We start from the raw sequence: 23,460 nt of genomic DNA on the forward strand, positions 1-23,460 counted from the left end.
TTACTGTTAATCATCAGAGATTCATATTCTTTCTCAATCTGGCATCCATCAACACTGTTACCTAGTATTTCAGGAACTTCATTTATTACTTCTCCACAGTCTACTTCAACATCAGTAAAGACATCAACATTCACATCAACAACTTTCTGTTCCCCACAGCCATTCACACAAGTATCACATTTATTCACTGTTTCACATACATCCCAACACTGCTGGTCAATCTTGCACATTTCCACTACTATCACTGGTAATTCATTTACACTGCTGCATATTGGCAAAGCTCCATACTACTTTTCCTTAATAAGCTCATCAACCTGTCTGACTATTTTATTTACCAGTAGCGAACATTCTGTTTCCATTACAACATCTATCTTAGTTTCACGTAACTGCCCCTCCTTTATGTTACTACTAATAACCAATGACTCACCTTCTCCCCTGATGTTACCTTCCTGCACATTATCATTTATTTTGCTGACAGTTTCATTCACTATCTGCAAACATACCACTTCACTCTCACTAACTTCAGATTTACTTGCTTGTATCTCATTTACCCCCATGTCACTAATTACTGATTCACACTCTCTTTGATCTTGACATTCATTCACATCATCACCTGTCATACCATAAAATTCTCTCCGTCATTCTTTGTAGTACTCTTTTCATGTATCATCTAATTCATCTATGTTATGTTTCTCTCATACAATTGATGCATAACCTTTGCTGGTATTCCCTCCACATCTCACTCTTCCATCTCACTATTTACATCTTTACCAAAAATTTCACAGCCTGGTATTTCCTCAGGATATTTACTTCTCAGCTGAGCACATTGTACTTGAGCCTTATCATGTGAATTTTTATATTCCATTTTTATTTTCCAAGGCCACTTTCAGATCTGTATCAGCATCAACAATTTAATTACTAACTTTGGAAGATTCAATTAAATAATTGTGACAAAAACCAACAACTTCTATCTTATTATTACATTTGTTTTGCATTACAGTTTTGTTTAACTGCATGTCATTGTGAAGAGATTATAATATCATATCAAAATGTTCTGTTACATCTTCACTAGATTGCATATCTTGAATTTCATCTAATGATATTAATTTAGGTTTTCAATTTTTATCCTAAATTTCCTGTCTAACTTGTCAAAATATTCTTCCCTCTCTGCATCAGTTCTTGCAAAAATCTTGGCTTATGAACTCATTTTGGCAGTCATTACAGAACACTGAATAACAAACACTTTTAGCTTAAAATTATTTCTGAGTCAGTCACTGCTGTTATGAAAACTGTGTTGTTGTAACTCATAAACGCCATGTCAGCTCATTCGTATTTTCTCTTCGGACTTCACTAGGAGGCTGGTCTGTTTACATTTCATGACTCTACTCAGCTGGTTCCTCATTGGCCGCAGCCCAAGATGGTTAAATGATGACTTCAGGCAGTCCTGATCTGGTCAAAGTTTTCTCCATGTAATAGCATCTGCTTGAGATCACATTTCACATAATAAAAATTTGCAAGTTCTAAAAATTGTTTGTGGACTGTCCTATCCACAGTTCAAACATAAATTTAGTTAATTCATGCCACACTCAAATATTTACAGCGTCCAACAATCACTTCACCACTGAATATATATTGTTCACCATCCAACAAACATTACTCTACAGTGTCACATTTTTCAAAGTTCGTAGTTACTATCCCAAGGTGGAGCAGTCCTCACATGATTGGGCACCAAATGCAACAGAAAAAATCTGTAATTTGCAGCCTCTCCTCAATAACACCAATATTGATCATCACAAAGCTGAAATCAGTGTGAGATGATGTTTGCTCAGAGATGGACATTATACCATATTTTAGTTGACATGAATGTATACTTTTATTCCAAGCAAAGTTCACTTCTTAATTACAGTGACCAGTTTTTACACTACAAAAAATAATTAGCAAAAGTCTATATGTTAGCACAGCCAAACACAGTGGGAAGTAACTTTTTCTACTGTGGCACAAGATTGGTTTGGTTTGTGAGGCCCTCAGCTGTGCCGTCATCAGCGACAAGATTAACAGTTCATATTTATCCAAGCACACAGTTCAAATTTAACACAGTTCTTCAGCAATTTGTTACATATGATTATACTCTGGTGATTCATTTTGTGCCTTCATAATTAGTACAAAGCAATGAATCCAATAATAGCTAGTTTTGATGATAATAACATTATACGCTATTGACAATCACAACAAATGGAAAAGAATGTTCATTCATTTTACATACTCAAGTCACTAAAAAGTAATTAAATGTTAGAGTTTATGTATTTCGTAGTGAACAGAACATGTATCCTCACTTACTTTTGAACCGTGGACTGTCTATTCTGGGTGATGTCCAACTACTTATAGGCAAGTGTAAGAACAATCCATTACTTTGTAAAAACTTTAAAAAATAGCTAGGTTGTAATTCACTGTTTTTAAAGGACTACAAGAATCAATAGATTTTTAGATTACAGAAAAATTGGTGATTACAAATTTAGAAAAATACATTAACACTATGTTATGCTTCACCTCATTTACATGATAGACACCATATTGCAAATCAAAGTGGATTACATAAAGTCATTAATTTCTAAGTAATTAATTAATGCTGTATGTCAAACTACAGAAAAATTCACGCAACAGAAGTAAGTAGTCAAATTCTGGGATCTATCAGAGGTTTTGACAAAAATCTGCAATGAAAAATGGTGCTGTCCAGAACTTCAAGTTTAATTATTGTGGAAGAAATTAGTTTTAGGTAATATGAAATATTCTATAGGAAAGTGGGAATGCTTAATTTTCGAATGGTGTAAGGGCATGTGGCATAAACTAACAGTGAAAGACAGTTATTGGGAAATGTGATTAAAATTGTCATAGACTGTGGATAACTAACAACATACAATATAACAACAGTATCATAAAGTTACATCAAAACTATGAAGTATTGGAACATTGACTTCAAGCAAATGTCACCATTAGGGAGTCCAGTTGGCAGCAACTAATTAGTATGTGAGCTTAACTGACAACTCTTTAAGGAGCTATTCAACATGGAGCACAACATATGTAAACACAGCCACATGAGTAGGCGACATGGAAAGGGTATAGCAGTCAACAGCAGCAGCAAATATCAAAACAACACAAGGTAAAAAAATTTATGTCATCAAGTGTCTGTTAGATATGTTGCCAAAATCAGCAACTTAAAAATACAAGACAGTGTATTTGGGGATAGGATACAAGACATGTTAGTAAATAAAGATTCTGAACCAGACTGGGCTTGTTTATTTAAATAACAACCGCTGAGGGACAATGAAATGTTTGCTATTGAAATTGATGAAGGAAATATACAGATATATGGCTACTAAAAGTGAAATTGCTATTTTACATCCAACAGAAGACCAAATGATCAACAACTTCAGTAATGCAAATTCAGTAGAAAATGTAACAGAAAATGTTGTTTCAAAGTTAGAATATTTTGGTAATGACAGATTGCCAAATGAAAATGTAGTGAAAACAAAAGTAATAAGGGAATGGAAGTTGTTTATTTTTTTCAGGATGATTTAACAGAAGTACAGTGTCAGAAACTGTTCCTCACTGAACACAACATGCAGATACAGTACTATAACATGGTGAACAGGGTAAAAGGGAATGGTAAATCATGGAAACATATCATGGAAGACTGTCTAGATTTCAACAGTTCCTTTATTGGAACACCAAGAAGGCACGATCAGTTTACAAAAACGTGTATGAACAAAGGAACTTCAGACCAGTCAGTGTACCAGTAGACACCAAGTGTGCCCACCATGTTCCAGGTCAGTTAACGTAGTCTCTTTACTTGAGCTGAAAGGACATCATTATTTTTCTTTCAGCGCAGTGGATGTGCAATTAATTTAAGAACTATGCAATACACAAATAACTGGACTTACACAGGTAACATGAGCACATCTAATCTAACAAAAATGAACAAAGGAAAATGTATATAGTTTATGAACTGAGAATGTAATGGCTAATCTAGTAGAATAACCAAAGCAATTGGAGGGTAAAATAATGAACTTGTGGTCCATAGGCAAAATTAATCAAACAGTGTTCACATTTTGACTCTAATGGCCAAATGTGTGGTGCCACACTGGCTTACCTAGTTCACAAAATGGTCAGATCAAAGTGCATTCACTCTATCATAACAGACTTAATTAAGTGGATACTCCACAGTCAGAAAGTGAGATGGTGCTGAATCATTTATATCCTGAAATAATGTCATCATAACGACTGGGAGAGCGGTGTGCTGACCACACGCGCCTCCTATCCGCATCCTCATCTGAGGATGACACGGCGGTCGGATGGTCCCGATGGGCCACTTGTGGCCTGAAGACGGAGTGCTATTCCAACTAGTCCTTCATAGGTGTCAAGGGAAGCCTGCGATACAGTTCACTTAATAGGCACATAAAACCGACTCACCTTTGAAGCCTTTACAGGTTGTGCACCTATTGCAGCACTATGGAAAGCTGTTAAGGGGAGTTGGGTGGTTCTATCTCGGCCATGTTAAATTATATGACAATAGGAACACTTTTCTCCTTAACCAATTGACATATTATCATGATTTTTTTGTTGTGTTACTTATATCTTTATCTTCATTTTAAACTTATAATTCTTAAAAATAATAAAAACTTATATTTAAAAAAATATTTTTTTAAAGTAGCCATAAAAACTGCAATTTTTTGTACTTTAATTGAATTTATACCATTGTTCTTTAAAAGATATTCATATTTCCTCAATTTAAATCAACAGCTAACAAATAAAGAACAATTTAAAAAAATCATGTTTATAACATTAATAGTAGCCAAGAAAAATGTTCCTAACCATTGAAAAACACAGTTGTCGGGGAAACACAAATAAAGATAAGACTACTAAATAATGATTTTATTCTTACTTTAGTATATTCCAGCTTCATATGAAGGTCTATCTGGATCTTATAGTTCTTCAAACTGATACTCAATCTTTCTTCTTGCTTGCTGTGTGTCCTGGCGACACTTTTTCTCAATTTCTGTGACAGCTTCGTCTGCTTTGTTCATCCGAAGTTCGTTATCCTTTTCCAAACACTTGACACAGTTCTTGCTTGGAGATATGCCTAGATGGCTCAAAATTTTACACTTTGCTAAATTGCCTTCATTGAAACTTGTAATAGCTTCGCACATTTCCAACTGATATATAGTCATCAAAATAAAAGTTGCTTTTGGTAGCCGCAACCATACAATATCGTTGAGTCCAGAATGAGATTTTCACTCTGCAGCGGAGTGTGCGCTGATATGAAACTTCCTGGCAGATTAAAACTGTGTGCCCGACCGAGACTCGAACTCGGGACCTTTGCCTTTCGCGGGCAAACGCTCTACCATCTGAGCCACCGAAGCACGACTCACGCCCGGCACTCACAGCTTTACTTCTGCCAGTACCCGAGTTCGAGTCTCGGTCGGGCACACAGTTTTAATCTGCCAGGAAGTTTCAATATCGTTGAGTGACTGACGGATTTTGCGTTCCACCATGTAGGCACTTATGCAAGAGGTCAGGATGGGCCAAGTCTCTAAATATGCATTTTATTTGTTTCATGACAGCAAAAGGAATATGAGTGTGGTCATTGCGGTCATTTTTCTCTTGCGCTTTTCGGAATTTGCACCAGCTTGTCTCACCTTTGGGGCATAGTCCGTGTCCAGATGTGTCTTCATTGGTAGCCGTCAAATGAAAAAATTCTGCCCAGACCACTGCCTTCATGTCCTTTAGAGTTTTTGTAGAATTCCTTCTTATAGATAGGCCATAATATAGTTGTATTTGATTTATAGCCTCACCAGTAAGGCAGCCACGAACCCCGATGGTTTTGCGTTGGAATGTTTTGTTTTCCCAAGTTTCTGTTTCAATTTCCTGAGGCGACTACCCATCCACTTCTGGACGTGACCGCAACATTCCAATTTCTCAATTGAGAAGTCGGGACCATATGGTTTGGCCTCACAAACCTTAGGGTAAGAAGCACTGTCCCCGTCTCCTAAATAATACTTGTATCGCACTCTGTATTTTGGCAGCGATTCTTGGAACATTTCCACAACTCCTTTTACCACCATTCCTCCACTTGCTCCAGAGTAGTTAGCTAGGCAATCAGCATCATGATTGTTGGTCCTATTTTTGCATCTGCAATACTTGGATAAAATGTTAATATCAATTACCTTGCCTGTGTTTTCTACTATTGCAGTTACAATTCCATTGAATGAAGTGTGGCCCCTACATTCCCATGATCCATCAAATATTGCTGTCAAGTCTCTATTACCATCATTTTCACCGACACTTTCTTCAGCAGCAGTCTTCATACTCTCTTCACAGACCTCTTTTGCAGCATTTTGAAGCATCTTATTGTAATATTTGAAAGCTTGCAGAGTTGGCAAGTTCATTACACTGCCGAAAGTTTTCAGCGCTTCTTCACCTTTTCCAATACATCAGAATGCATAGGCTAATCAATCATTCACTTCTGATTGTTTAGAGTCTGGTAAGCATGGAGAATTAGTAGTGGACACTTCAAAAGAACAGTCACTGCACTTTATTACTATCAGTACTTGTAAGCCTAGTCTGGTTCCAATAGAGACGGTAAGGGATCCTTTACATTTTATGCACACTGCAATTTGGCTAACTAGGCTACCTAAACTGTTGATATTAACAATATCATAGCAACCTTCTTCTTTTCCATATATCTCATATTTAGCCAAGTTACAGGTAAGCTTCTTAGAAGAAGAGCTTGTTTTAGAAGCACAAGCAGCTTCAGTACTCGTACTAGGCCTAGGCTCACCTTCATCCACTTCATCCACTTCAGATTCACCATTATGCAAAAACTGTTTTTGGTTACATCTCCTCCCACTGAACTCATGTTTTCTTTTCTTGTTTTGTATTCGTGGCATTTTTACATAATATAAACTTATTTGCTGAGATCTAAACACTGAAATATAAATATCGTAAACAAACTTCACTTTCAATCACCACAAACAAAGAACTGAAAACAACAAAGTAAACTGGCAGCTATTTTCATCATTGTTGCCAACAGTATTTCATCAGTGTTACCAACTAAGCTTTCGTACAGCTGTACTATAACAAGTAGTCACTAGCGAGTAAAAAGAAGGTTGAGTTTATGGGGATCGAGATGTTACATACGGTAATATCGAACCCAACTAAATATTTGCTCATTTATAATGAGTTAACTTTATTTTGATCATGTCAGTACAAACACATCCGCTCGAATACAGAGTTCGGAACACACTGAAATCAACATTTTCAAAGAAGTTTGTTCTCAAAGATGATGCGGTCGACTCTTGTAGTCGATAACCGCCACAGAGCCCCCGCCTGTAGTGTGGAGCACAGTAAGGATGACAAGAGGCATGTGTGCACCCGGCCGGCTGATGGCGCAGGTGCGCGTGACCAATCGTGTCGTGGCAGGTGCTAGTGTGAGGTGCGATCAGACTGTTTCTCGATGTCTTGGTAGGTGTGACCAGTGGAGGGAAGGAGGCGTGGAAGGTATCCACAGGTTGATCCGATCAAAGGCGCGGAGTGCATTGAAGATGCGATGTATTGCCAAATTATTTGCCGGCGAGTGCCATGGTAAGTGAAACCTGTCCGGTAACAGTTTGTTGTTGGCCATATGCCATAAAGGAGCAAGCATTCTGTAGCTTAACGGGTTGCGTAAGAGATGCCGGATGAGCAACACTTGCGGTAATGACGGAGTTATAGAGGTGCTTGATGTCGCAGCAGGGGAGAAAACAGCAAGCTGCACATGAGTGACCTAGGCGGCAGATGACTTCGGTGTAGACGGAAGCGTCACCACAGTGTCGGTGGATGGTGAGTGTGTTACAGCGGTAGATGGCAGGGTGTTCCAAGTGGAGTTGACAGTGTCAGTGTTTTGATGTGCGAAACAGCCATGATCAAAGGTTGGAGGTTGTGGCCGTGAGCCCTGTGCATGAGGCATGGCGATGGCAAGAGGTGGTGGAAGGCAGACGTGGTTGATGAAACCATGATCGGAGCAGGAAGGCGATGAGACGTAAAGTGAATGTGAAGAAGTCGAATCCCACCACAGCTACTGCACCCACATCTTGTCAACAACTTGCCGACACTACGCACGCTTACTGCCCAGCCGTTGACTACTCAATTGCGCCTGCAACTTGTTCACCCACCCCAGAAGATGATTTCAGCCGTAGATGAACTACTGATCCATGGCGGAGAGGGGACACAGTTTGAAGAAACTGGAGCTGCGTGTGTGCTGTCACTGTCGGCGCTGCGGTCGAGTCATAAGGCTGCAAGCTGCTCGCGCGGAACTGCTGCACGGTCGTGTGTCGGAGCAGAAAGATGCTCACTCGCCAAAGCAGAAATGGCAGATGTGTTGGTCGTACATTGCGGAGGTAGTGAAGAGGGCGGCAAAGCAAGCGGCACTGGAATGCGGCTGGTTATGCCATGGTACAGAAACGAGGTGTCTGGAACTACCAAGGAAAAGTGGCAGCGGCAAAAATAAGTTGCTTGTATCACATCAGTAACGTAGAATTTCCACTTGAGGCAGCGTGATGATGACAGTTGTGACATCTGGGACATAGATCCATGTAGCGTGATCATCAGGGTATTAGTTGTAGCTGGTAGTAACGGCAAAGGATCGGAAGCAGTCTGAGGCAGAACAATGACAGGAGCATCTCGTTGCATGTCGTACTCGGTCGGTGTTAGCTGCAGCATGTGTAACTGATCTTGTACCAACAAGTTGTATGTCGCAATTTGCTCACATAGCTGTTGCAGTTGTTCAGGCGAAAATGTATGTCATGAAGCAGTCTGGTGTGTATCACTGAGTAAGACGGGGGCGAAATCAGAATCTATCTCTATCAAAGGGTAACCTGGCATACAAGACAAGGTTGGCGGCACAGTATTGACATAACAGTTCAAGCAGAAGAGATCGTGTGTGAGATCACGAATGTGAAACTCAGTAGTCAGCAGCGGTATAGTGGGAACACGTTCACTACTGTATGAAGTATTGATACGGCTGAAATCATCTTCTGGGGTGGGTGAACAAGTTGCGGGCGCGATCGAGTAGTCAATGGCTGGGCAGTAATTGTGCGTAGTGTTGGCAAGTTGTTGACAAGATGCGGGTGCAGTAACTGTGGTGGGATCGTATGTCGCACAGCTGTTTATTTTGACTGGGTCGAGGTCAGATAGCCAGGCAGCTGCCGTGATGTCACTGTCGGTAGCGGTCGACCAGAGTCGGTGCGGCTCAGGTGCTGCTGCATAGAGGGAGGTGTGGCACGTCCAGTGTTCCACTGAGACACCGCAGGCATTGTCGTTGGTGTAATTGGTTCATTGTTGTTCATCGGTAGGATGTCCTTGATGAATTTGTTCCTGTGATGTTGGTGACAGGCGCTGAATTAAAGCGGCTTTCACTCTGGTGTACTTGTCACTCAAATTGTCACAGATATTGTCCGTAATTATATGATGATAGTTTTTAAGGTGCCTGAAGAGTACGAGGTATTTTTCACTTTTGTTGGTGATGCCATAAGAGGGGAATATATACTCCGCGGCCATGAATCACATTGGAAGTTGGTCCGAGAGAAATGTTGGTAGCTGAATCTGCAAATGAGGGACTAGCGTGGAGAAGGAGCGGAAAAGTTGGCGCGAACATTCGAACTCTGGAAGACGGGCTGTGCGGAAACCAGGTCGAACGAATTTGCACGTGGCATGGAAGACATGGTAGCTGTGATGGGCGTTTGTGAATTCGACTTGGCATGCGATTTAGCCATAGTTCAGAGTTCGTGCGAACTGGGATTTGCAACATAGTCCCCGTTTGTTGCAGTCCATTGTTTGGCATGATTGTCCGATGTCGAAGCACTGCACGAAGTTAATTCATTACACAAAAGCGAGTCAAAATTGTCCAAATTAATCGGCAAAGGAGCACTACACTGTCTGGAAGTGAAATTACCGACGCGTTGAGTGGGTTTCGACTGACGACATGTGTGCCTCAGTCGCATTGTCGATGTGTGAGAAGGTGACAAAAGTTACCAAAAAGCATGATTCACACAAGAGTTGTGAATTTACACAGTAATTACACTAACTGTACACTGCATCCAGATGCGGCGCAATGCAAAGTTGATGGATGTAGAAATCCGACAAAGGGTTGAAGCATTGTTTGTCCATGGCGATGTTCCAGTATACATTTCTGGCGTCATAAGCGGCGTTTGTGAGCGTCGGGGTCACCAGTATGGGGATCGAGATGTTACATACGGTAATATCAAACCCAACATTAAGTGTTCGCTCGTTTATGATGAATTAACTTTATTTTGATCATGTTGGTACAAACACATCTGCTCGAATACAGAGTTCGGAACACACTGAGATCAACAGTTTTCAAAGATGTTCGTTCTCAAAGATGAGGTGGTCGACTCTTGCAGTTGATAACCGCCACAAGTTCATGAAAAGTGTGCTTTGCAGGGTTTTACTAAAATGCTTGTAAAACAGAAACCACTCAACATAAATTAATAAATTTGGTATCAATTTAAACCCAAATATATGCGTAACAAAAAAAGTGCAAAAAATAAAAATCAAAAATTTTGCACCAAACAACCATCCAACTCCCCTTAAGCTCTGATAAATTAATAACTTTGCCACTTAAGAAACATTTAATCATTTCACTCAACTTGTGGACAGCTTGTGTCAGTGTGAGAAGTGCTGGGAATTGGGAGCACTTCCTTTAACACGCTGTTTGGGTAAAATCCAGGGGCTGCTGTAAAGAGGCAGGTGGCAGAGAAAACTCTTGTGCTATGAAGTTTAAAGCTCGTGATGTGGGTCGTGCTGGATGATGCACTGTCTGCTAGGGAAGATGGGTGGTGAGCACAAACACATAGTAGTGAGTTGCCACAGAGTTCTCCCCCAGCATGAAGGGAAGGCAAGTTGACGGACACATTGGATGTTCTTAGGCACAAGTGTGGTGCCAGTGGGGCCAGGTCTGCTAGTGATGATGGAGGTGATGGTGTGGTATGGGGCGGCCTATGTGATGGCATGTTGTGAGCCGGGTGCAGCGGCAGTTCTCTGCTGTACCACCACCTGAGACAGCAATGCACCACAGTTGACAAGCATAGTCAGGCATACCACTGTGTGGTGGCAGGGCCAGGAGAAAGATGTGGTGGCATGCTTGTGCTTGGGAAGATGGTGCTTGGTGGGTAGTGCACACTGCATCCCACATGTGTGGCAATACTCATGCTGTCCTGCACCAGAGCTATAAGCATCTGCTGCTGCCACATCTTGCTTGTAGACTGGGTCACACATTGTGGCTGGGACATGTACTAGCATTGTGGGGTAGTGACAGGTGTCTCAGTGTCAAAGGCATGGGGCTGATACCTCATGTCAGATACCAGAGGACAGGTCTGGCAGCAGAGGTAAAGTTGCAGGTGATGTGGGTGGCTCTGCTGGTGCAGGTGAGGGTGAAAACAGCAGGGCTGAATCTAGCCAATGTACCATTTTTGCTGCCTGGTGCCACCTTGATTTTTCCCCATGCTTGAACACAATTTGTGGGCCTGAATGCTGTGAGCAGAGTGACGGCTGGCTGGCATCCACCCAGAATGTGAGATACATGCACGTGAGGAGGTCCCGATGCACAAAGGACTTGTGCTCACTCTGGCACTGAGGGGCACTAGGTCAAGCACATCATGCAGCTGTACAGCTGTTGTATGAAGATCAGGTGCAGGTGGTAACTGGCAGGAGCTGCAGCTTGATGAAGTCACCTGGAATGGTGAGACACTGCCTCTACGCAGTCTTGGTGCTGGATGTAGCCAAGTTGATTCTGTGGGCAACATGCAAGTCTAGGAGAAATAGTGGCAGGGCAGCAACCCAAGTCGTGGATTGATGGATAAGGGCAGCTTTTAAGCTCCTGTGTAATCTCTTCACCATGCTGTTAGCAGCTAGGTGGTAAATAGTTAGAAAATGGATAAGATTACCACAAACTTTGGTGAGTGTCTTAAACATGCAAGATGTGAATTGTCATTCACAGCCCATAATCATGTGGCAGGGACACACAAAATAGGTGACCCAAGTGTCTTTAAAATACTTGACTAATGTACCAAACCCTGATGACAGCCAGTGATATAGCCTCCGTCCACTGAGTGAATATTTAATGATGGTAAGGATACAACGGAGGCCATTTGATGTTGGGTAGAGGCCAACAATGTCTATGTGGACATGGGGAAAAGGATAGTCTACCAAGAGAAAAGAAGTGGTGGAGTGTGTACATGATGGACTATCTTAGCACTCTGGCGTGGGAGGCAGGTGCAGACCTAATTGCTGCAGTCTTGACTAATGACACCAGGCCAGACAAAATGCTCCTGCTGCGTGAAGACTGTGGCTGCTTGGTCTCCAGGGTGTGCTAGGCTATGGAGGTGTTCAAAAGCCACCATGCAGAAAGCAGGGGAAGACAGGGGCTGATGCACTGAATGGTTTCCTGAAGGTTTGAAACTTACATGAGACTCACACCACATGTCTAAATCTGTACTGGGAACGGAATGTAGTTTGAGGTTAAGGCTGGTGTTTGGGTTGCTGTGGAAGATTAACAGTTTGGAATTGGCTGCCTGAGTGGCACCAAGAGCAATACAGTCAAGAGGGGCAGTGAGGGTGCAGGAGCAGCTGAGGCAATCTGATGATATTGTCAATACCTGTGACATGCCACATGGTGGTCATAAAGTGTAATGTGCACTCCTGCTGACAGAACTGCCTAGGTGAATTATGTACAATTTCCTTTTGACAAAAACCTGTCGTAAGGAGGCAATGGTTGGTGTAGATCTGATGAAGCATCCTCCCATGGAGAGTCAGAAGTACTTGACTGCCTCATATACAGAGAGGAGCTCACTGCTGTATGCACGACAGCTCTTATGTGGCACAGAGAGCTTAATGGAAAAGAATTTGACCGAGCAGTTCTAGGCACTTCAGTCGGGAACCGCGCTGCTGCTACAGTCACAGGTTTGAATCCTGCCTCGGGCATGGATGTGTGTGATGTCCTTAGCTTAGTTAGGTTTAAGTAGTTCTAAGTCTAGGGGACTGATGACCTCAGATGTTAAGAACCATAGTGCTCAGAGAAATTTGAACCATTTGGAAAAGAATGCTACTGGCTGCCAGGAACCATGGCACTTAAGGTGGACTGGCTGGTGTCCATTACTATCATGAGAGGAGCAGCTAGGTGGGGGTGTGCCCAGAGGGAAGCATGCAAGAGGTCACATTTCATTTGTTTGAAACTCCAGTTGTTTACACCAATCAGGGAATGAGTCTGCTGTCTTTAGAGTGGTCGCACTGGAGTGTGACAGTGAGAGGTGCTTGCACATTTGCAACATTTTTAATGTGGCACCAGAAAGAAATTGCATCCCAAGGAACCTGCAGAGTGCAAAAATTCGGTTACAGTCCACACCTTCTAATCCAGTGGGCAGGGGCAGGAGGATGGTACTTTGTGTCCAAGGAAGTCAATCTCTGGAACACTGGAAATTCCTTCTCCAGGTAAAAATACATCTGGCACATGCAAGGCAAAATGGTCTGAGAGCATGATGCATGTATTCAATGACCTCAAAACCCCTCTTACTTATGCTGTCACTCTCCTAATTGTGTACGTTCACATTTCCATCACTACAGATGCTAGCGAGTCTGATTGGTGCTGTTCTACAATGTTGGTGACACCTCACAGCCTCTCTGTTTCATTTTCAAAAAACTTTCCTCCTCACAACACAAACGGTCGGTCTTTGATAGAGAACTGTTAGTGATCTACAAGGCTTTACATTACTTCCATGAGGACATAGAGGGGTGAGAGGTCATAGATTTTACCAACCATCGGCAACCTGCAAACCTTCAGCTGACTGCCCTCCACCATTTCTGGTACATGGACTTTATCTGCCCTTATACCACTGACATTTGCTACATTAGAGGTGTCGACAGCATTGTGGCTGACTATCTGTTGTCTGTGCACTCTATTTCCTCCCACTCAAGCTAAATGAACTTTTTCACCTGCAAGTGCAGGTCCCTGACATCCAAGACTTATTACATGATACCTCTTGCTGTTTGACTGTTGAATCAGTTCGTCTCCCAGTTCTACTTTACTGGTTTTGTGTAACATCTGCAGGTACACCCCATCAGGTGGGCTCTACATCTCTCTGACTTAAGGTTTTTTTCAGTCTTACATGAGCTGTCACACCCCAGCATCAAGCTACCACTTGCCTGATAACTGAGTGTTTTGTCCGACCCAGAATTCAACGAGATTGTCGTGCTTGGGCTTGGGCTTGCTCTCCCTGCCAACACAGCAAAGTTGGTTGTCATGTCCAACCCTTTTAAGACATTTTGAGATCCTAAAAGGCAGGTTTCACCACATCCACCTCAACCTCATTGGTCCTCTGCCCCCCCCCCCCCTTCCCCCATGTTGGATTTAAGTAAATCCACTCCATGATTGAACATGCCAGTGGATAGGTGAAAGCTGTACCCCTTACAAACATTTCAGCCAGTTCATCATGCAAGTCCTCATCAATATCTCTCTCGTTTCACCTGTCCATCCTCCATCACAACCAATCAGCAGGGACAGTTTGAGTCTCTACTCTTTTTCATGCTGTGCACTTCCTGCAGTGCTAACAAATTTCATACCACAGTCCATCACCTACAAAGTAACAGGTTGGACAAGCACTGCCATCACACTCTGAAGGCTTCCCTGATGTGCCTCACCAGGTCCTGGGCTGAAAGGCTACCGTGAGTGATGTTTGGCATCCACACTGCTTTAAAAGCCAATCTCAACTCCTCATTGGCTGAGCTCCTTTATGACAAGCTCTTGGTACTTCCAGCTGAATTTGTCAAGGATTGCACTGCTCTTGCATTGTCCAGGCTCCATATATCTCCTCTCTTACTTTGCTCAGCTGCATATATGCGGGTCCCCCCCCCCTCCTCACCCCCCACTCCATGCCTTGTGTATTCCTACACAAAGACCTCTACCAGTGCAAGTTTGCTATGTGTTATGCTTCATGACAACTCTGTTCATGTGGCCTTGCAACCCCTGTACTTGGGACCCCTAGATGAGCTTCCCACAAGTGCCAACTCCTCCTCTGAGTGCCTAGGTCTGCAGCCTCCCAGTGCTCAAATGTTGCATGTGACGTATTCCCCCCACCCCCACTTTCTCAGTGCTCTCTTAACTTCACTTCCAAGTTTTGAGGTTTCTACAGCCCCAAACTCTGTGTGTGCCCTCTAGTACAAGTGCCACAAGTGAAGTACTTACTCCTCTAGTGCCTTCTATTACGTCACTGCCACCACGCCTTCCAGCATTGTCACTTTCTGTGTGAACATTTCGCCACATTACATTGAGGATCTCTCCCTACAGCTACATAATAGCACTATTCATGCTTTACACACTGCCATGCTCCCTCAATGACTCAACCACTTGCTATATGTCACCTCCTCCCCCCCCCCCCTCCCCCCCATTCCTACCAGCTTCTCTCTGGTGTTGATGGATGCAGAGATGTTGTTGTCATCAGCTGCTTCAAGTATCCATTCCACTCAACCAACAACACTCTCCACCTCAGAATCAGCTGGTTCCCTTGTCTCGCGTGGGTTGCCCACTTCACCCATCATGCTAGGTACAAGACTATATCATCTCATTCATCAGCATCGAGTCATTGCTTTCCATGAGAAAGCTTTCTGGGGTAGGTGTGTCTCTGTGGTGACTGTCAACAGCTACACCACTGATAGCCAGCCATTATTTGAGGTACCTTTTTAGACTCTAAGTCAGTGTCCATAATGTTTACCTGTATGTGCTTCCTGTTACTTTGTTCTGAGTTACGTGTAATAAAAGTGTACTTCAATTATAAGTGCGGATTCAGTCTACTCTGCACAAAGCAGTGTGTAAAAATCACAATTTTACTTACTTTAGGTGTGCTGTCCCAGAAGATAATTTCATAAAACAACAGAGGTTGAAAATATGCATTTTATGTCAACACACTTGTCTTTAGACCAACATGATGATAGATGCTTCTAGAGGGAAAGACATGCTGAACTTCTTGATTAGTTTATCTGTGTTTTGACTCCATTTTAACTTGTTACACAACAGGACCCTAATGTATTTTATAAAGGGTGTTTCACTTAGTGTACAACAATTAATATCTACTTTTGGTTCTAAACATTTTGTTTTTGCCTTTTTGTAGTGTAATAATTTGAGTGTGAGATTAGAACAAACTAAACTGTGGACTAGATGTGAACCTGTTCAGCTATCATGTGGGATGTGTCTACTAAGGTTGAGTTTGGATATTTGATTGGTATCTTTATGTTGAAGTCACTGGAGGGTCATTAATTTAGGTTAGGAATGAGAGTGGACCAAGTATTGGTCCTTGTGGGTCCCCATATGTTACATTTCCCCGTTTTGAGGTTAACCTCATGCCTTTGACACAGTCTATTAAAAGATTCTCTTTCTGTTATGAAGGTAAGACTATCCATGCAAGAGTTGCCATAACACTTTAGTTTGCCAAGTAGAATTTTGTGATCCACACTATTGAAGAATTTTTGAAGGGCAAAAAATGTACCAATAGAATTTTTTTTTCTTTTTCAGTCTTTTTCCAATGGCAGAAAGTGCTTGTCTTAAAACTATCTGCCTCTTATCAGCAATGATGGCAACTCTCATAGCTGCTCCCCGACTGTGCGGCTAAGTGGATATACAGCACCAGTTACTGTGAACTCAGCAAAGACCAGCCATGTGCAGGCAGTTCATGCATTTATATCATCTTCAATGTGTTCAGGGCCTTTTACCTGCCAATACCGGGTCATGTGAGAATTTTTGCCAGTGACATGTTGCATAAACTGCCAATCCATAGTTTGTATACACATGAGGCAAAATTTGGAAGACATGGAATAGTCAATTTTCATAAAAAAATTTTGTCAGCAAGAAAATCCTCAAGTTACCAATATGACATTTGCTGAATGCCTCTGCCAACGTGTTTCAGAATTTTGTTGTTCCATCTCTGCATGTAGAGTAGTATTACCTGCTGTCAAGTAAGAGGACTTGAGGAAAATTTCATGTTTTTGTTCTTCACATCTAAAGTAGGATATCACATCTCTTATTTCTGACTATTACACTTAGGTCCATAGTGATGTATAGTGAAACAAAACCTACTGTATGAAATGGCCATATATTTCAGCATCTACTATAATCACTGCCATGTAAAACTGCATGTAATCTCACCAAGCCATAGCACTGTAAAAAGGTATATTACTGTGGTGGTTAAGAAGTGCAGAAGCAAAATTGATCCTCTTCCTGGGAAGTGGCATTAGATGTTGGCCAATTGCACAACAGCCATATTTACATCATGCTGGTGAGGAAAGAGGTATGTCCAGGAACGTGGCTATTGACTACATGTACTATAGAGTGTAACAGATCATTTCCTACACCTCAGCAATGGCATGTAATAGAAAACAACCAACAAAGATTAGAGACTAATTTGTACTGTTCTGAAAGAGTTACATCAGTCTTCATTGTAGGAAGGTTGCAAAATTACCACCAAGCCCTGGGTAACAGTGTAATATTACTGCAAACAGCATGAGAAGCAAAGAAGTTAAGTAGTGATTGTGAAGGTCACAATATTTCTGATCATACTAGGCAACATAATGCCAGAACAGATTAAACTAGTGTGTTAGCAGAATCACAGACAATATTTTCTAGAACTGAATAAGAATTTGGCAAAGAATAAAAAGATTTGTCTCAGATTCCAAGATGGGACAGATACCAAGAACAACAAAAATGAGATTTTCCAAATTTAATTTAAACACATTAGTCATAAATTCACTCCCACTTCCAGTATTTCATCATCACTGTTACTTTGACTCCTCCAAAAATTTGTAGTAAAGATTTGGCCCAAATCAGGGAGGGGTATTCAGTAAGTAATGCAACACATTTGTGGAATTTTTCTTGTGATATTGTGTAATATTCCCACTTCAGCCCCTATAGTTTCGTGAAGTTCAGGTAGGTGGCAGTGCTGTATGTAGTCTTCAGAATGGTGCCTTCAACAGAGGTGAGTTCCAGGCAGATAGCTGTCATTGAGTTTCTTTTGGAGGAAAACCAGAGCAACACAGATACTCATAAATGTCTTCAAAAACGTGACAGTCAACAAAAGCATGGTGAGTCACTGGGAGAGGTATCTGTCAACATGACCACAAGGTAATGCAAACCTGTCTGATCTCCTGCATGCTGGTGAGCCACACACACCTGTGACTCCTGCAATGTTTGAATGTGCTGATACTCTCATTCGAGGCGATCATCAGATCAAAATTAAACACTTCTCTGCACAACTGGATGATGCTATCATTAGTACTGACACATTTGTCCACTAGATGGGGTACTCAAAGGTGCCCTCTGGATTCCTTGTTGTCTAACAGAAAACCATAAAGAGCAGTAAGGGACCACCTGTGTGGAACTGCTTGCACATTATGAGGCTGATCATAACAAATTTTTGTCAAATATCATCACAAGCAATGTAACATAGGTTCATCACTTCAAACCAGAAACAAAATGGTAATCCATAGAATGGTGCGACACCACCTTTCCTCTGAAGAAAACTTCAATGCCACACCCTCAGCTGATAAAATTATGACAATGGCCTCCATCATGGTACAATAATCAACTATGACATGCATTGTGCTACCCTCAGGAAATTGAAGAAATGACTTCAGTATGTTAGTCACCACAAAAATGCAAATAAACTTCTCCTTCTCCATGAATGATGCAAGGCCTCACACAAGCCTGCACTCTCAAGAGGAGCTCACAAAACACAATTGGACTGTCTTTCTCATCTGCTCTGCAGCCTAGATCTTACACCTCCCAACTTCCATCTCTTTGGTCCAATAAAGGATGCATTCCACAGAAAACAGTACATGGATAATTGGGAGGTTACTGATGCAGCAAGGTTTGGCTCCAATGTCAAACATTGCAGGCACAAAGACCCTCCCAGTAAGAGATGTAAAGACACTGCATTGAAAAGAGATTATGTTAAAAAATAGGGTTTTGTAGCCAAGAGAGAGAGGAATAATATGGTGTAACAGAATCCTGAAAAAACCATCCTGCTTTCAGGATAAAAATGTGTTGCATTTTTTATTGAATGCCCCTTGTAATATGGAAATATGACTTAAATTTTAAAAAAGTTTTGGAGAATTGACCACAGACTTTGGAATGCATTGTTCAACAGTAAAAGTGTATTCCTGTGAATGAGCGTGCCATTTATTTGTCATTGATCTTCTCTAACAGTCATAGATGTAAAAAGTTCCTGCAGAACAAAGTACTCATTGGGTAATTAGGAGAAGGAATCAAAGTAAAAACCTCTACATACCACTAACCCTGGTGTCAAGATGTTGGAGAAAATCGAACGATGAGGTATGTATGCGGGTGCTAGCATTGCTGCCATTCGGATGGCACGGGAGTGACGACTTGCCGGTAGTGCCAACATGGCCAGCAGCGCAGTGCAGCCGGCAGAGTGGCAGACAACAGAGGTGCGCCGTGCAGCAGTAGTTGCGAACATCACATCCAACATGGCGGGTATATCTTGCTCGCCCATCTCCTGGAAGCTGTAGTAATACAAGTTCTCACATGTGACACATCACATACTGAGATTTTATAAATTAAAAACACCAATACTGTGGCTGGGAATGAATCTAGGGATTTGAGGTTGCTCAACAATACAAGGAGAAGGACTATTTTCTTGTCAGCTGTAGCAGATGAGTAGGAAGAAATTAGCCAGACAGCTACGACTGTACAAGTCATCATGCCGTCATTCTGCTTGAACAGTATGGTGACCTAAAATGAGCCATTTCTGACAGCTAATCACACCAAGGAAGCCAGATTCCATCAACACTTGTGCTACGGATTGTGAAGAAAAATAGAAGAGTTGCAAGCTGCACAAGAGGGAACAAGGGACTATGTGGATGGAATTAGTTGTGGGCCATCAGCTCATAAGCAAAAGCGGCATTCAGAGAAACTACACAGTATGTGCATTCTTCTAAAACAGCCCACAGTGGACTGCAATCCTTGATGAAGTGGTGAGAAAGCATTTTCCTTGATCTTTCCTGCTCAATGGAACTTTCAATCTCAATCCATAAACACAGTTCTTGATTGCGAGTAAGACTTTATTTCATGTATGAATTACATTTTGAAAAGTGACTCTATAATGAGTAAAATTACAATTCTCCAGGGTCTTGGTCATAAAAAAAGTTCATCCAAGCTGTAGCTTTAATTATTGGTTGGAATTCCTCAGTCAAGTTATGCCATTAGTCAAATTTCTCTTCAGTCAGCTATAGCATAGAGACACTAATGCGTGCTCTGCCCATAAGGCCATTTCAGCATTTGAAAAACATGTTATCAGGATCCAAGAAGAAATTGATGTCAACAATGCAATTAATCTACTGATTACTCAGTGAAGAAAAGGAACCTGGACAAGACTGAGTGCAAAAGAGAAGCAAAGGAAGTGTATGATCTCATAATTTCTGAAGGTAAAGAAGGTTTTAGTTGCTCAGGTCATCGATTAGCATCATCAGTGTTTCTTCCAGAAAATTTCCCCTGTGCTGTTCTAGATTTCCTAAAGATATTTTAGGGGAAGTGTGCTCAGTGTATACATTTTTGGCTAAGCTGAAAGTACATCATGAACTGTCTTCTATCTGCCTAGTGCAGGAATTTAGATCATTGTCTGGTGCTGATAGTCTATTGGAGTTTATAACAACCAATAACCTATGGAAATATTTAGTGAGTGCTCTAAACTGCTGAAGCTCACCCTTACAATTTCCATTATGTCAGCTGTAGCACAAAGGTCCTTTTCAATTTTGAAAAGAATAAAATCATTCTCACGCAACTGTCAGTCTTGTCAATGTTTCCCACTGAAAGAAATCTTGTGCAAGAGATTGCAGACCTCAGTAGGGGTGACAAAGTTAGCATCAATAGAAGACAGGAGGCCAATTTTCAATACAAGTAAACTAAGAATAAGTGTACTTATAACACATAATTTGTCTATTTCCAGTCTTTTAAATGACAAATGTATGGTATTTCGGTTCTATGAGGAACGTAGGTCATTAGATAACACTAACAGTTTTTCAGTTTTTTAGATAGTCAATCATAGCGTGCTTCTTGCCACAGATATTTGTTTGTCATCGATATATCTAACTTTTTGCAGGACTGTAAACTGGATTTAAAAAATTGAATTCTGTGCCATTCGTACAAGGGGTGTTTGCATCACAATGAATGTCAGGAAGGCAAGTGCTGAGACAAAAAATTTTTGTCCTTGTAACAGTCTCATATAAAAATGCACCACTGAAATTTTGGTATAACATCCACCTTCAGATACCACCAGCCACCACTGACAGTGAGATGGTCTGCTCCTCATGAATCTGTCCACAGCTTGTAGTCTAGTGACTAGCGTTGCTACCTCTGGATCACAAGGTCCCAGGTTTGATTCCCAGTCGGGTTGGGGTTTTTCTCTACCTGGGGACTGGGTGTTTGTGTTGTTCTCATCATTTCATCATCATCCTCATCAGTCATGACAGTAGCTAGATTGGACTGTGAAAAAATTGGGACTTTGTATGGGTGTTGATGACTGCATCATTATCATGCTCATGAATCCTGCCATGCTCTATGATACTCTTGGGCAGCAATATCAGCAGCTCTTTCTGCATTTTCTGTAGTTGTTAGCCAAAATCCAAGAGCATACACTATGTGATCAAAAGTATCTGGACACCTGGCTGAAAATGACAAAGTTCATGGCACCCTCCATCGGTAATGCTGGAATTCAGTATGGTGTTGGCCCACCTTAGCCTTGATGACAGTTTCTACTCTCCTAGGCATACTTTCAATCAGGTGCTGGAAGGTCTCTTGGGGAATGACAGCCCATTCTTCAGGGATTGCAGCACTGAGGAGAGGTATCGATGTCGGCCGATGAGGCCTGGGCCGAAGTTGGCATTCCAAAACACCCCAAAGGTTTTCTGTAGGAGCCAGTCTATTGCAGGGATGTTATTGTCATGTGACCACTCTGCCACAGGCCATGCATTATCACCAGGTGCTTGATGATGTTGAAAGATGCAATTACCATACGCGAATTGCTCTTCAACAATGGGAAGCAAGAAGGTGCTTAAAACATCACTGTAAGTCTGTGCTGTGATAGTTCCATGCAAAACAACAAGGGGTGCAAGCCCCCTCCATGAAAAACATGACCACACCATAACAGCACCACCTCTGAATTGTGCTTTTGGCACTACACATGCTGGCAGATGACATTCACTGGGCATTCGCCATACCCACACCCTGCCATCGGATCGCCGCATTGAGTACCATGATTCATCACTCTACACAACATTTTTCCACTGTTTAATTGTCCAATGTCTACACTCCTTACACCAAGCGAGGTGTTCGCTTGGCATTTACCAGCATAATGTGTGGCTTATGAGCCGCCGCTTGACCATGGAATCCAAGTTTTCTCACTTCCCGCCGAACTGTCATAGTACTTGCAGTGGATCCTGATGCAGTTTGGAATTCCTGCGTGATGGTCTGGATAGATCTCTGCCTATTAAACATTATGACCCTCTTCAACACTCGGCGGTCTCTGCCAGTCAACAAACGTGGTTGGCCTGAACATTTTTGTGCTGTACGTGTCCCTTCACGTTTCCACTTCACTATCATATCAGAAGCAGTGGACCTAGGGATGTTTAGGAGTGTGGAAATCTTGCATACAGATGTATGACAGGTGACACCCAATCACCTGATCACATTTGAAGTTCTTGAGTACTGTGGAGCTCCCCATTCTGCTCTCTAATGATGTCTGATAAATACTGAGGTTGCTAATATGGAGTATCTGGCAGTAGGTGGCAGCACAATACACCTAATATGAAGAACATATGTTTTTGGGGGTTTCTGGATACTTTTGAACACATAGTGTAGATAGTGTAGCATGGGACTGTTACTCTGCTTAGAAAGGTGGAGCAACTGGGGATCAGTGGTATAGCTGCATGTTGGTCAGTTCTGGAAAGATTTCACTCTGTTTCAAAACTTGTTCAATTGGTCACCATTTCTCTAGGGTGTGATGGAAGAAAACTGCTCACTCATATTTTTGCTGGATTATTTGCAAGACAGATATGTATGTATTTACTAAAATAGCAAATATGAGTAGACATGATTACACACATTAGTTATTGAGTCAAAGGTATGTAAAAATATTATAAAATTTTGTGGGAAAATTAATAGCGATGATTCTATTAAAATAATGCATTGTATACAGACAATGCTTCCCACTTCTTTTCAAAGATATGACTTCTGTGGGAAATCTGCATTGAGTTGACTTAGTGCATTGGATACTGGGATGACCTTACAATGTGAAACATACAGAAGACACATTTTGATGATTCCTCACAGGAAAAATGAAAGTAATTCAAGAT

The 23,460-nt window shown here is 41.7% G+C and overlaps 1 protein-coding gene across 4 annotated transcripts in view; it reads right to left on the reverse strand.

Annotated features, from left to right (window-relative positions):
• The window catches only part of LOC124619874 (lipase 1-like), a 219,889-nt gene that overhangs the window by 84,951 nt on the left and 111,478 nt on the right, over positions 1-23,460 (reverse strand). For all 4 annotated transcript variants that reach the window (XM_047146497.1, XM_047146495.1, XM_047146494.1 and 1 more), the window contains exon 4: positions 19,380-19,614. In XM_047146497.1, the coding sequence (XP_047002453.1) occupies positions 19,380-19,614 (235 nt within the window). The remainder of the gene's footprint in view (positions 1-19,379; positions 19,615-23,460) is intronic.

Source organism: Schistocerca americana, chromosome 6 (assembly GCF_021461395.2).
Source record: "Schistocerca americana isolate TAMUIC-IGC-003095 chromosome 6, iqSchAmer2.1, whole genome shotgun sequence".
NCBI lineage: Eukaryota > Metazoa > Arthropoda > Insecta > Orthoptera > Acrididae > Schistocerca > Schistocerca americana.